The sequence below is a fragment of the Gopherus evgoodei genome, chromosome 13 (assembly GCF_007399415.2).
Source record: "Gopherus evgoodei ecotype Sinaloan lineage chromosome 13, rGopEvg1_v1.p, whole genome shotgun sequence".
Taxonomy (NCBI): Eukaryota; Metazoa; Chordata; order Testudines; family Testudinidae; genus Gopherus; species Gopherus evgoodei.
In genome coordinates, this window is record NC_044334.1 from 21,736,831 (window position 1) to 21,751,955 (window position 15,125).

The 15,125-nt window shown below is 43.8% G+C and overlaps 2 protein-coding genes across 11 annotated transcripts in view; one reads left to right on the top strand and one right to left on the bottom strand.

The window, feature by feature from the left end:
- PISD (phosphatidylserine decarboxylase) overlaps positions 1-15,125 on the top strand; it is a 40,471-nt gene that overhangs the window by 20,366 nt on the left and 4,980 nt on the right. The window contains exons 1-5 of one of the 9 annotated variants that reach the window (XM_030583319.1): positions 1,798-2,094; positions 7,773-8,193; positions 10,656-10,821; positions 13,144-13,380; positions 13,988-14,126. In XM_030583319.1, the coding sequence (XP_030439179.1) occupies positions 8,003-8,193; positions 10,656-10,821; positions 13,144-13,380; positions 13,988-14,126 (733 nt within the window). In that variant the 5' untranslated portion in view covers positions 1,798-2,094; positions 7,773-8,002. Of the gene's footprint in view, positions 1-1,797; positions 2,095-3,511; positions 10,822-12,094; positions 12,259-13,143; positions 13,381-13,987; positions 14,127-15,125 lie in introns of those variants that run through there. The other 8 variants (XM_030583324.1, XM_030583318.1, XM_030583323.1 and 5 more) reach the window with 8 other exon arrangements.
- The window catches only part of SFI1 (SFI1 centrin binding protein), a 78,697-nt gene that overhangs the window by 3,774 nt on the left and 59,798 nt on the right, over positions 1-15,125 (bottom strand). Inside the window, exon 36 of one of the 2 annotated variants that reach the window (XR_004003017.1) lies at positions 14,138-14,941. The exons of the other annotated variant lie outside the window; for it this stretch is intronic. The gene's annotated coding sequence lies outside the window, so the exon portion shown is untranslated. Of the gene's footprint in view, positions 1-14,137; positions 14,942-15,125 lie in introns of those variants that run through there. 2 annotated transcript variants of the gene reach the window in all.

Sequence of the window (15,125 nt, forward strand, 5' to 3'; positions counted from 1 at the left end):
CCTTTCTTTATAAGTTTCCTGTGGCTTATAGCTTGAATTGATAGATTTTATTGGTATGTCTCTTGCTGTGATTACTAAAAGGGATTAGCTTTCATTTAATTAGATGAGAGCTGTCAATGAAAGAGGTAGATATTTATCATATAGGTGGAAGAAGGAATTTGAGGCAGTAAGCGCAAATCTATCTGGGAACATTTCCTGACCAAGGTCTCTGTGTGCCTAGTACCTTGGATATATAGTATCCAGGAGCAATTCCACTCGCTTCCTTCTCTGTTGATACTGTGGCATTGTTGATATACAGATAGCATAATTTACACAGGGAAACCTTGGCCAAAGAGTGAGTTTGGATAAACAGTGTGACAAGATGAGTAGAGTTTAAATAGAGAGCTATTCATTACTGCTGTCCGTTATTTGCTTACACAGTTCTTATCTAATTTGTTTTGCAATACTATTTTTTGTGTAATGGTGGCTGTCATAGTATGAGTGGCAAAAACCAAGTAAAGATGTAGCTTTAGAGAGAACCCAGTGAACTTTAGGAGGTGGCACTAGTTTATAGTGACATCTGATATCGTATATGGCAGATAACAGGGTGAAAATCAGCTCTGCTAGGGGGAAAGCTTCATATCACAGGCCAAGACTTTAAAAAATAGAGGCCTAAAGTTAGGTCCCTAAATTCATGTTTAGGGATCTGTTTGGTGTTCACCACTTTGGCAAATCAGTGTTTCCTACTGAGGTGGATGGGTAGCACAGGGATAGTTCTGTAGTGCTGCTTGTGGACAAGTGAGGCAGCGTTACTCAGTACCATTTCAGTAAGGCAGCACGTGGTGTAGTAGTAATAGTATGTTCTGTGATGGGAGATCCTGAATCATAGACCAGGATATCCCAAGAAAGAATCCATGAAAAATCCTCCACCTGTGCGACTCCATACTCTGGCTCTTCTGCCGGTGCAGAGTAAAATCCTTTCATTAGACCGGATAACCTGTTACATGTCATACTTTCTCCTCTGTTTTTTCTGATGCCCGAGTGCTGTATGGACATATGTCTAATTATACAAAAGAAATCCGATTTCTTGTAGCACTGATCAGAAAATTTCAAAAAGGTTCAAATTTCAACGGGGGAGAGAGGGAATGATGGGGTGGGGTGGCAGAAGTTTTGCCTGCAATTTCCCCTACATTTTTCAGCCAGCCTAAGATGATGTAGAGTTCAATGTCACGTTCAAACTGTGTTTTCAGATGGATAGTTTTTGCTACAGTGTCTCTTCCGTTGCACAAGACACCTTCTGTTGAAATGTGTGTAACTGTGACTATTGAGCAATCTATCTAAATGTTCTGAAGGGTTTTATAAAACTGTATGTACTCTTTGGCTGGAAACATGTACATCAACGTTTCTGGTAACATGTCAAGAAACAGCAACAGAAAATTCAAACTGGATCATTTTACATACATGCTCTCTGCTATCCAGCTGGTATCAAATGTTATCCCTGGTCTGGAGAATTGCTCTGTAGTGAACATTTTCTGGTGCTTTGTCCATATAATTTTTAAATTTCCCAAATAATATGGTTGTTTGGGAGACTGTTCCATGATCAACCAACATTACTGTCAGAAACTTTCCCTGGTATTCACCCTAAACTGTCTTAATATGTTTTCAGTTGGTGATTTGTTAAGGGAGGCCTAGATACTGTCTCCCAAACCCCTGATATGAGTCTGCTGTTTTGTAAACGCACTTCTGGGAAGCCATCTGGGGAACTGAAAACTATGTTGTCATACAATCTTATCCCCCTCCTTTTTAGTTTCCTTTCAGTTTTTTCTGCCTTGTCTCCTCCTCTTAAAGGGGAAAAAGAGAGCCGGGGCTTTGTGGGAATGCAGATGCTTTTGATGATATTGAGACGTCCTTAACAGTTCCCACCCTGGAGTCTGAATGGCTGAAACATGAGCTGGACAGGAGCACTAGCTGCATCATGCTGCTTTCTTAAAGCAAAGAGCAGGTCAGATCAGATCTAGTAGACAGACTGCGATCCAGCCAGCCATTGGGAATCTGAGAAGTTACTCTCCTGGAGTGTTTTTAGAGGCTTATTTTGGCCAACAGCAACAGCTGCAGGTGAAATACATATACCTACTGTGTGGAAGGGAAATAATTTGTTGGTATATTTTAGTAAAATGTATTTTTTCTGCAGAAGGGTGTTCACCACATTTACTGAATTTAGTGTATAAACTGTTAAAAACTGTATAAATGTGAGAGATGATTGTTTTGTTACTTGTTTGACATGTGAAGAGGATTACAGCTCAGAAATCCTGATGAACTAACTGAACATTTTTTTGCAATATCAGTGGGTAGTTTTAAGGGTATAGAAAGTTGCATAGGCAGCTGGGTTAATACTTTCTTTCTATTCAGAGCGGGTGTGTGGGTAACAAAGAACACAGATCGCTTTAATGTTAACCCTCTCTCTTATTTCTGTGCCTTTCAGCATGCGTAGACACAGCTTCCTTTGTCTAGCAGGGTGCTGGGTTGGTCGGATTCAGTGTCAGGCCAGAGGGCTGGGATTTAGTATTATTCAAGGTGCAGAGTGATCATGATTGGGGTCTGGTGGCCTGTTGAGTTTAGCGGTGGTCTCACAAAATCATCCTGCTCTCCACAGAAAGCCATCCAGCTGAAAACAAAACTATCTCAAGTTTCACATTCTTGATGAGCTTGTTCTGTTGAAGAGAGTAATACTAAACTCCACAGCATGTAGCTCTCCACAGTACAGCAGACTCCTACTTAAATGTAGTGGGTACATCCAGCTTCACTGGCAGGAAACGGAAGAAGTCGTTTAGAACCGGAAAGTCACAATCAGCTGATCTTGGAAACAGGACCATGGTTTGGGGCTAATAGGATGGGCGTGTGGACACATCGGTGCATGTGATTTCTGCAGGGCATAGATTAGGGTTTTTTCCTCCCTCTTGGTGCACCAATCTTCTGTGCATTTGTCAGGAACACTTATGTGGGTTACATTCCATTGTTTTGTTCACTTGTCTTAGAAAACCCAAACAAAAATGCCAGGTCAGTGTCACATTTCGGTAGATTAAAAACAAGAAATCCGTGAAAGAACTGAAACAAGCTTCATTCAGAGTCAGCCTCAACAGTTGCCAGGAGTGCTGTACAGCCAAAGTAAGCACTTTCAGACTTCCAGACCACCAATTCTTAGTCACTGTTTTCTTGGGTTTTCAGGCCAAATGACAAAGGAATTGGTGTGTTAGAAATCTCTCAGTTCTGCTGATCTGAGGAACCAACACTTACAAAGTTAATAGTCCCTTTTTAAAAGAAGTATTTGTTCAGTTAGGATTGTATGTAGGTTTCTGAATTGTATGTGAGGCCTCACAGCTTTTTTGTTCAGTTTCCAACTGAGGATTCTAGAGTGCTTCACAGAGCTTTCCGTTTTAATAGGAAAGTCTAAAGCAACCATTCCCCCCCCCCCCCCGCCCAATATGCTTCCATTTTAGACGTCTGTATCCTAGAAGGGAATTGGCTTTATGAATATCTTGGGTGAAAGGCATTTTATCAGATAGCATATGAAATTAAATATGCGTCTAGAACCATAGAGATGACTATATTACAAAATACTTAGAGTGCCATAAATGTACATGTTGCTTTATGAAAGTAGATAAGACATGTTTCCTTGCCCCAGAAAAGAGATCAATAATTGTTTACCAAAAACTTTGTGCAGTCTTTAGAGCTAAATAAACAAATGTTTTATGGCCATTCTAAATAGCTGATTTATTTCTGTTTGTTGAGAAGTTCAACTATCCATTTAAAGGAAGCTAATTACACAAACCTTTCTCTTAGAAGGGGGAATTACAAGAAGTGTGTTTGAGATAAAAAATGGGCAAGAGAATCCTCGAAACTAGAGATGGAAAAAAGACCTGCTGTATCAGGGCATCTGGTACATTTCGCAGTCCGTGCCTAGAGATTCACAAAGAGAGTTAAGGTTTACATATGTGCCAGCAGGAATCCAGAGTGTGAAATATACAGCATTAAAAATCATGTGACTGCTAAAACAGCCAATCCACAGTTGTTTCCCTAATGTCCAAAAGCAGTTACTTGGTATCCTCTTAGAATAGCAGGATCTCCTGATTGATTGGCTGTTGAGGAAGCTATTGTTTCTCTTTCTGGATTTCTGCAAAATAATAAAGGAAGGAAGAGAGATGATACTTTTTTGTACATATAAGTTTAAACTGAAGATATTAACTGTGACCAGGGGAAAGGAATGAAACTGTTGATGATAAACTAATACGGTCACTATCAGCGGATCTCCTCTGTATAATAGTGTGATGTGGGTCTCAGAATACCCCTATCTTTGCTGCTTGATACTTTCTTTTGTTCCACTTTTATGGCTTGTGCTTAACCATACAGCTTTCCCCAGCAGTATGTGTTAAGTTAGACCATCCATTTTAAATGGCAATACTGTTAACAAGTGAAAGAAGTGGGGAGGGAGAGGCTTCTAGCATCCAGACTGGATGATTCTAAACCCAGCCCCGTGTGCTCATGTCATTTCAGTTTAATGTACAGTTGTGCGTTTAATCCAGTCTCTGATTCCTTTAAATCCCCAGGCTTAGTGTTTCTGGAGTCCTGAGGGAAGGGCTTGGAGAAATAATAAGACGACCAGTAGTTAAACTGGGTCACTGGATATGATGCTTGTATGAACTGATGGAGCAGAGTTGAGTTGCATAGCTGACAGATTAGCTGTTTGTTATTAGAGAATTCTCCTCAGGGGATTAATGGTGCACCTGCATTACTTCCTTTATTCACTTAATATGCATTCTGGATGAGTTCAAGGAGGTAGGAGTGGTTTGGGGCTTAAGCCCCAGACTCCCCATAGAGAAGAGTTAGAGAACTCTGAGTCCATCAGTGAAGCTAGTAAGAGGGGCTTTGCAGCACTATCCTGAGATTTGAGAAGAAGTTCAGGTGTAAATCCATTACATTCATCCCTCAGCAGAGAGAGGAGGATTCAGTAATTGATGCCCAGTCTCAGTTGGCCAGTCCCTTCCTTCGCCCTTCCTCAGAACACTTGGGCTGAGGGTAGGGTTGGCATGGTCCAGGATCCAGTCATTTCCCCTTTGTTCCATTGCAGGCATCTTTAAATTCTGAACAGCCAAACCCTACTGTATCCTTAATCCTTCCTGTGCAGTAGCTGCTGACATGGCAACCTGCCATGTATGTTTGTATGTCAATATTTAAGTAGGTCTCAGCCAAGAGGAGGGGCAGGCTCTTATCCATGGGTAATAGTCAGGTATTTGCATCTTGGTGAGTGTAATGGGGTCAGTAGGACAGAACATAAAAGAAATGTAAGGCTTCTTACTTAGAGGAGGTGAGCTTTGTGTAGCCATGGAGAAGTCTGGCTTATATAGCACTGAAATCCATCTCTCTCCCTGGGAACTTCACCTAGGAAGGTGAGTCTATCATGACATGTTTTTGCCCCAAAGGGAGTAGCCTTCACCACGTGTGCCCTTTCTATGAACTTTATCTGAATTTACAGTAGTATCAACATGAAACAATGGAATTATATTTTAAATGTTCATTCACTTCTGGGGTACAGGTTCGCTGTTCAATTCACTCCACTCTTTCGTAAAATCTTGGGGAAATAATCCCCTGCCGCCTTGATTTAGGATGTGGTAAGTTCTTTGAAAGGAGAGCGCAGTTTGGGCTGTTTCCACTGAAATAGACTGTGCTGAAATGTGTATTTACCTCACATGCTTTTAAAGGAAGAGTAGAATAAATGGTGAGTGCAGATGAAACTTGTTTGCTCTGGCTTTTCCCTCATCCATGGCAAATGTGAAGGGGGGGTGGGGTCCTTTGGAGAATAAGATGAAGATCACAGCAAAGAGGAAAGCCCTGTGCGGGCTCCTTGTGTGTGGACGTCCCTGCATGTCTGGAATGTGAGGAGGAGGAGAAAAAGTTTGTTAGACAGCACTGTTCATCTCCTGGCCTTTCTGTGCCAGTGCTGTATTTTTCCCTTGTCACAGATTCTGGAACTTGCATGCATGCTGAGCATTTCTTGTGATCTTGGTGGTGAAAATGATTTCCACTTTGGTTTAGTTAAGTGTTTTTAAAGGGACACTGTTGATTTAAATCACACTTCTGTTGAAAATTTGCACCTGTTGTTATTGCTAGGAACTCCTAATATTCCTGTCTGTGACAGAAAGGAAATGTTTCGGCTATTTTTCCAGGTTTTTCTTTGTGAATTTTGACACTTTCCCCGTATATAGCCAATTTCCCCTTTTCATCTGGGTATTTCACATAGCAACAGAAGAGAGAGAAGCATTGTAAAACATAAGACAGCATGATTATAAAACCACGAAAACTGGCAGGGGATCGCAGGAGGGGAAAAGGGGTAGGCGTAGTGCCTGGAATTACTTTTAACTCTTTTTAAAACTAATAAGATTGTAATTTACTAGTGTCCCTTTAATATACAGTTGCAAAAAATCAGTCTATACCTGATTCTTGTAACAGATCTGTGATAAATAATTTGTCTCCAATACGTTTCTATTAAATGAATTTCCTCCTGAAAGGTTCTCTCAGGCTGGCACTAAACACGGTTCCAAATATTGCCCCTCCCTCCCATTTTCTCTTTTCTCCTCAGCACAATATATAACATCCTATCCAACCTTGGGTTAATGCAGCAACGTCCTTATTGGCTCACTTCACGTCACTTGTGGCACTAGCAGGGTGGGCATGCTTTGGAGATACTAAACTGTCGTCTACCTTAGTTTTGACTTAAAACATTAGTGTTTAACCATTTTGCTTAAATATTGAACCATAAAATATTTCTGGTATTGGACTTGACACAGAAGTCAGGTATAAGCTCAGTTCTGATTTCTGGCTCTGGGTTCCTGTTGCTGCCAGTTTCCCTCGTTAGCAGTCCAGGTGCAGCCAAGAGATACAGGAATGCCAGTTTTTAGTCAACAGCTTTCAGATATAATTTGCAGTGTGGAAGAGAACTTCTGACCCTATGAATATTCCAAAAGCTGTGCCAGACAAAATGGGCATGCAGCCTTCAAGACTGCAAAAATCCCTCTTGCCCTCATGGTACTGGTAGTTTGGCTTCTGCGTTCTGCTGGATGTAAAAATTGTCGAAGTACTGCACACTGTATAAAGCATCTATTGAACTTCTGCAGAGCCTGTTTCTCAAGCTGGCGGTGAAACTTTTGTTTCATTGCAGGGAAGTATATCTGTAAAGGAAGGCTCTTTCCCTTTTTCTGTCTCGGCCCGCTCCCTTGCCGGACAGTGTGGGATGGAAAGGGTATTTCTGAGATGGGTGTTGGTCTCTAACTAGACTGTATGAGATAGAAAAGCTGTTCCCTCCCTTTCCTCTCCTCTGTTCCCAGGCTGGATGGTGTGAGAAGGAAAGGGTCTTCTGGCAGAGTGAGTGTTTGCATACACATCTGCTTGCTCAGTAGCCCAGAACTGATCTAGCTGCAGTTACTGCAGTGCAGAATTGAAGCAATGAGTTATCTCCCTCCTCCTCTTCTCCGCCATTCCTCCTCCTCCTCCCAGCCTCGCATTCAGGCTGGCTCTTGGGATAACTGTGCATGGCTAGCGAGCTGCAGTTCTGATAATAGTGCATTAGTTCCTAGCAGCCTGAGACTGCAGGGTGTTTGTTTGGGAGTTGAGCTTCGATGGCAAACTTGGCTAGAGAGGAGCAGGGGCTGCTTGTAGGCACAGGTTGCTTTTAACTCGCACAAAGCTGCTTTTGTAGAGGGTTGCTGAAGTGTGACACAATGCCTGTTTGTTTGCAATAGCTGGGAACCTCATAGCCGAGTTGCAAGTGGGAAAGAGACAGAGAGGGAAGCCGGAGACAAACCAGCGGGGGAATTAGGAGCTGTGACGTCGTGTCCTCCCTCCTGTGCTGAAGTGAGCAAGGGAAGGGGAGGTAGAGGAAAAAAGAGAGAGACTGAGACTTACGACCGACCGCCATCCTGATGATGTGTCAGTCAAATACCCTGCAGGGACCAGATCTGCACACAGGGAAATGGTGAGATGCTGTAAAGCTTTATCTAACCCTCCTCCCTCTTGCTACAACCTTCGCAAAGTTAAAATTCATGTCCGAAGGCTACGTTCAGGGAACAGCGGCAGCTGTGCCGGAGAGCAGCACCCGCAACTGGACAGTCCAGGCCCAGCTGGCTCTGCTGGGGGCACACCAAATAGGAGAGCCCGTTTCAGGTACTGTCTGGTGTTTTCTGCTTTGCAGGATGGCGACTGAAGGGAGAGATGAGAAAGGGAATGTAGAGGGGCAGGAGTGACCACCAGCTGCAAAGCCTTTGTTTGGCCTAATTACTATAAATCTCCTTCTGCGCTGAATTGGCAAGGGAGGGGTTGCTGCTGTACAACAAGAGAAATGAGGAGGTTTCCTTTCTCTTCTGATCCCCTTCTAATCAATGGGAGAGCAAAAAATCTAGAGAGGGAATCCTCTAAAACCAGGCCAAGACGGTGGGAAGTAAGGGGGTTTTAGAGCAAGCTGCCAGGATGCAGCTCTGCAGGGATTGGTTCATGATCGTCTGCAGTGAAGGGAGGGAGAAGGAGATGGGAGGGAAGAGCAGTACCTTGTCCTCCTAAACTCTTGGAGAGGCCATCTCTCTGTCAGGCTCTTGGGCCCTGGCGGATGAGAGGGAGGAGGAGCTGCAGGTGAGTTGTCTCTTATTCCTGTGCTGTTGCACTGGTCTTGCCTCACGCTGTTGAGGCCTGCTGTAGTGCTGCTGAGACAGACCTGAGTAGCTGAAGTATTGTCTTGCACTCCAGCACACAGCCATTCTCTGGCTTTGGCGGAAGTAACGTTAGCCTAGAGTAAATCAGTGAGCCAAAGGCACCATCTTCAGCCCACATGGTGGTAGCAGCAGCTGCTCAGGTGATGTTTTAATTTTTGACCCAAGTCCCGAAAAAGGCAATTTGGCCCTTTCTAGTCTCCCAGCTCCTTTCCGTCTTGGAGAGAACTGTAGAGCGTGTTACTGCTCAGTCTTCAAATCTTTTCATCCTGCAAGGGATGGGAGCGATCTTCAAAATAACTTGTAGCAGGAGCCTTCCCCTCCCATCAGCATGCACATACAGTCATGCTCAGTACACTGTGTCCCCTCCAAAGATGCAGGGAGAAGAATTGTTCCCCAGCAGTTAGCACAATGCCAAACAGACTTCGATGTTTTGTCCTGAGTCGGGTGGACATTAACCTAATGCTGAGACCCAGAAAGTATTGAGAATGAGGCTAAGCATAAGGTACCCTTGGGAGACCCCAGGAGAAGAAAGGAATAAGAGAGTTTGCCCAGGGAAGACTCGGACGTAGCATAAACTGGAGCAATGAGATGTCTCATGGAAACAGGAATGGCGTGTGGAGCTTTTCCATGCTGAGTCACTGGTTCAGTTCTGGCCCAGACTGGTAATGACCACAAGTCATAGATGGCTCTTTATGTGAAATGAGTTTGTTCTCAATTCAGGCATCTAGTTCACAAGAAAACCCACCTAAACACAGTTGCTTAAGAGGCCAAAGTTTGAATGGGCCATGAATAGTAACTACCCTGCTGCACTAACAGTATTTGTGTTAGTTCTTGTATCATCTGTCTAAGTTTGAGGTGCCCAGTAAGGAATGTAAAACCTGAAAGGTGCCTTTTGACCTCCGTGCACACTGCCCAAATAGCTAACTCACAAATCCCGTTTCTGTTTGTCTCTGAGGCCTGCTGCAGGAGTACTTCAGTTTGTCCCCAGTGGCTTTTGTGATCCTTTATAGGACTTAAACACAATACAGTCAGAGTACGGCCAGCAGAGTACTATCTAATGTTGACAGCTTCTGCTGCTGCCTGTTTCTGGGGCTCACCTAAAGAGACCAGGAGGTATAGGCATGATTCTCTCTTGCTGCTGCTCAAGACAGGCAGGAGAGAGAAGCAAGTGTATACACTTCCCTTTCCCTTAGCAGCAGCACATTGTGCTTATGGTACTGCAGCTGTCTCTCCCTCAACACAATGCGAGTCTAGGATTAGGTCAGTTTCATCCCACTGTTGCATGTAGGAACAGCACTGTAGATAGAACTTCTGAAACGCAGGATTCCCATAATGCCAGATCTTGTTAAATCCTGGAGCCAGAGACGACATTGCCCTGAGTTTGTGGCTGTTTGCTTCACTGGAATATCATCTGTTCTTTCCTCAGCACTTGCCTAACACTTTTGCCCTAAACAGGGATTTTATTGCTAGTTTTCAAAGTTCTTTAATGTGCTGATCACTAACTCTCCAAGAGCGGGAGAGGGTATGGGAAAATGTTTCCCCTCAAGTAGCTACTTCTTTCAAACACCAGAAGAAGTTGTTCCTGGGTTTTCCCTGCTGGTGTTCTGTAACATATTGTGTATGTTCTAGCGTTAGCTGCTGGACCAGTTGCAGCCTTGTTTTCACCTGTATCTCAGACTTTGTTTAATGCAAAATGTTTTGCCTTTAATTAATTTGCCAGTAGGCACGAGTAAGGGAAGTTGTCCTGTGCCAATGAACACCAGGCAGCTCATATTCGTTTTTGAAGTGACCTGGTCCTGTATTTTGGAAAAGGAGCAGGTTTGAACCAAAGTCAGGGAGCAGGGAGTTGCAGAATCACTTGGGAGCTGGTGTTTCTGAGGCTGAGTTGGCTGACCGTCTTGTGTGTGTGTGATCCTACAGGTTGCAATTCCCCCAGCTGGCCCTGAGGCGGAGGTTGGGCCAGCTGAGCTGTATGTCTAGGCCTGCTCTGAAACTCCGTTCTTGGCCTCTGACTATTCTCTATTATCTTCTGCCTTTCGGTGCTCTTAAACCCTTGACCAGAGTGGGATGGAGGCCTATGAGCAGGGTAAGTGTGAGCAGGTCTCTACTTTGTAACAACCCTGTGAGCAAATGTTCTGTTATAATGGAGGGAGGCTGGCAGCAGGGGGAGAGACAGACAGCATGGTGCTGGTGGCTGATATTAAAGCAGAACTGCATACCTTCCTCTACCACAACTGTCTGTTTTGTTTCTTTGTTGTGAAGCTTTAGGGATTATGTAATTCTCCTTTCAGAGACAGATGATGAATTTCCAGGAGCATAGAATTTGTGTATGATCTCCTAACAATCAAGTTCCCAACCTAGGGAATCAACGGAAACAGCTGATTCATTCAGACAGTAATACCCACAAGTATCAAGACTAGGGCTAAGGCAGACCAAGCCTCTTCTCCATCCCTTTCCATGGACACATCCATGTAGTCTCTCCTTTGCTGCAATTTTTCTGTGAGACTGGTTGGCTGTTCAATTCCTTCTTGGATGCCTGGAATCCTGACTGCTCAAAGGATGTACTAATGCAGACATCCCGGACTCAAACTACGAAATTTAGTTTTAGTACATGGACGTGCATGCATCTGATTACAGTGTGCGAACATGATCTAGACATTGTTACTGCAAACTTATACAAATGTGCCCGCTCTTGAGAGGATGCCATTTCGACAGCTATTGCATTAAACAAAGACTATCAACTTGAAACCCCATCACTTGCAAAAGTGAAGTATGTATGTATTTTCAGGCGCTGCACCTGTCCCCAAGTTGTCTTGCCAATTTTTGTGGTTTTGCAATCACATTTTCCTATTTTTTTTTAATCTCTTCTGTAACTGTGGGAAAACCACACAAATAGGTGAAACTGTTTCTACAGGGGTACCATGAAACTGATTCTGTCCAAGGCCTGTCAAATGTGCAAAGTGTGAACACGAGAAAAAACGGAGCAATATTTCTCTCTAATCCTTCTATTGTCATGGTCTAAAGTGTTACCTGTAACAATAGTTGGTTTAAAATGTTTCAGTCTGAAATAAGATTAATCTGGCAATCTCTCCCTCTCTCTCTTTCTCAAATGGTTGGATTTTATTTGTAAGCATTATCCATAGCACAGTCAAAACTCAGAGTACTGAACTGGTCCATTAGCAGGTGAAATAAATTTGCTTAATAGAACAAGCAGGCTAAAGGACTAGCTCTCCAGAGGAGTCTGTTCATATTTATTGCTACGTTCTGCAGGTCCTAACATTGAGGGATACCCATAGAGTAGAGAATAAATAGTGCCTCTTTCTCTGATGAAAGAAACAAGAGAACCCTTTTACTGACAGAGTTGGAATTAGCCAGCCACCTTGTTCTGCAAACTTTTACCAGAGGTTTGGAGAAAACCGCTTCCTGTGTAAAACTTAGAGGAAGGCTGGAGCCCTCTGAAATATCTTTGAGATTACAGCATGCTCTCATGAGCTGTGTGGGTGATACCAAGTACCACAAACAGGTGAGTGAGTTTTTATACACACAGTTCTTGTACTGATAAAACTATCATTTGTGGTGTGATTTTTTTTGTTTCTTTGACCACTATAGTTACACTGTTATAAGCCCTAGTGTGGGCACAGTTATGACAGTAGAAAGGTGCAATATATGGATATAATTTATTTGTCTTTATGGTAATAAGCTACACTGGTATAAGCACAGCGTAACTGTGTCCACACCAGAGGAGTTGTATTGCTTTAACTATGCCAGTGTAGTAAAGGGCAGTGCTCCTTTTATGTGTAGACAAGGCACTTTATAATTCCAGAAATAGATGGGCTTGGGAGAAGCAACACACTAGACATTGAAATGCAGACAGAAATGTATTTCTAACTCAGTTTCTTTGGGTTGTTCAAAAAAATAAATATATTAGTCATGTTTCAGTGCCTCCAATTAGTGCTATAATAGAATGTCCCAAATGCATTAGTCTGTTAGTCTGTAAGGTGCCAGAAGACTCTTTGCTCCAAATGCACTGCTTCTCTGTGAGCCTCTTGGGAGCAGTTTCCACTAACTCGCATATGAAGCTTCAGCATACAAGGGGAAGAGGGTGCATGCATTGTAGCTGCCCTCCATGGTACCTGGGTGGCAGGGCTTCTGAGCTGCAATTGGAAGGGTTTACATTGAGCTCCATCTGGTCCCCCATCCCTACACATCAGCATGAGGGCATGGAGGGTAAGGTTCTGGTCTTGTTTTATTGAAGACTTCAGGTTAATTTCATCCTCTGTGTAACTCCACTGAAGTGATGGGAGTCACAGTAGGAATGAATTGGATTCTTCCATTTTGGGAGCAAAGGGACAAAGGGCTGAGCAATGGAAAGAACAGAAATTGCATGGTGTAATTCCTTTCTTTCTAGGTTTCTCTGTACAAATCGGTACCAACACGACTGCTTTCACGAGCCTGGGGTCGTTTGAACCAGGTCGAGCTGCCCACCTGGCTCCGGAAGCCTGTCTACAGCCTGTACATCTGGACATTTGGAGTGAACATGAAGGAAGCAGCTGTCGAAGATCTTCATCACTATAGAAACCTCAGCGAGTTCTTCCGCAGGAAGCTGAAGCCCCAGTCCCGGCCAGTCTGCTGCTATCACAGTGTGGTGAGGAGGAAGGAACAATGTTTATTTTGTTCCAGTGGAGCTACACACTGATGTGTAAATGTCCCCATCCCTCACCTTGGAATGTGTGCTATGTCTGTAGGCCAAAACTCTGAATATTGGGCTGGGCTGAGTGAAGTTGTGGGTCTATCACTCACCCCTTTTCTGTCGGGGTGGTTGTTCTTGGTTACACCCATATCCAGCCTGTTTGTATGGCAACAGATCATGGCCCTCACTGAACTACTTGGTTGGGGTGGGTAAAGTCCAGCCTGACTTATTCGAGGCACAGGACTAGACCAGGCACACTCATTGAAAGAGAAACCTGTAAGTCCCTTTAGTGGTCACAGCATTGGCATTCACTCTGAACAAATGATGGTCTTTCTGGATCTCACTTAGGGGCCTTCCTATTTGCCTTTCTGGTCTATGAAAATATCAAAGGTCCGAAATAAAAGAAGGCTAGGCTTATCCTTTTGTGGGAGTGAGATGTTCTATAATGGGGAAGAGGTGTGAAATTTTGGGGTTCAAATGATCAGTGGACTTGTGTTTCTGATGGCTAAGCGTGAGGGATGCATGGATTTTGACTGCATTTTACGTTTTTTGTTCCCTGTAGATCAGTCCCTCAGATGGAAAGATTCTGAACTTTGGACAAGTGAAAAACTGCGAAGTGGAGCAGGTGAAGGGTGTCACCTACTCGCTGGAGTCCTTCCTGGGGCCGTGCACCAGCACAGAAGACATGCAGTTTAGCCAAAGTAAGTTGCCTCTTAGCCTGTTTGTCATTTCACTGTTCCCAGTAATTGCAGGGAGGGGGTGAATCATAGCTGTCTGCTCTCAAAGCTTTGCCAGCAGCATAGGCAACTCTGCTTCATTATAGCTCAAACTGAGGAATAACGTGGGGTGTAATGTTCCATGTTGGATTCCCCAATCTCCTTAGTAGCCTGTCTCTCTCTTGCAGCCTCATCTGATTCAGCCCTTTCCTCTACATTTTAACTTTTCAGTTCCTTCAGGTGCATTCTGGGTAATGTCAAGGTCTGTGACCATAATGAGGCTGCTCGTGCTGGGAGGCTGAAACATGCCCAGATGTTTGGCTAGCAGAAACTGAATCTGTAGGAACTACTCTATTAGACCCAATTTATGCAGTAGCAACACTTCCCTCCCCTCACCCCCATGGAGACTGATCTCTGCTCTCATGCCTAGAGATCTGCCTTTCAGGTCAGCGCTGGGGCACTGTGGAGATAGAGCTCTGTCTTCAACGCTCTTGGGTTGGATGTTAAGATCTTTTGTTAAAGCTGTGTCTGGGCAATATGCCACAGAAAGAAGTGCTTTCTGAATGCTGCAGGATTGTTTTTGTAATGTTTATGCAGATACAACTATAGCATTTTGTAAGCTGGGACATTACCACAACTTCTGTCAGCACCCCAATAGTTCTGAGGTATCTTTTAAGACAAATTCTTTGTGTTCGATGAGACTCCGTCTCAAGCCCCTGCTGCTTTGTCTGGGGAAGCTGGAGCTCTTTAAAGTTCTTTGGATTCTTCTGGGCTTGGACTTCAAAGATGTTAAAACCTAGCTGTGTGTTAAAGGGACACGAGCTTTTTAAAATGCTGATTCTTGACCTTGAAGCACTACCTTTCAAAGCTTCCTGTAGCCAAAATGGGGCTTTGAAGAGGGACATGCAGTCAGCTTGAATTGTCCCCGAAGTAACAGGGAGCAGGCAAAGGACAAATTGACAAGGCAAATCCCTCCCACTGCAT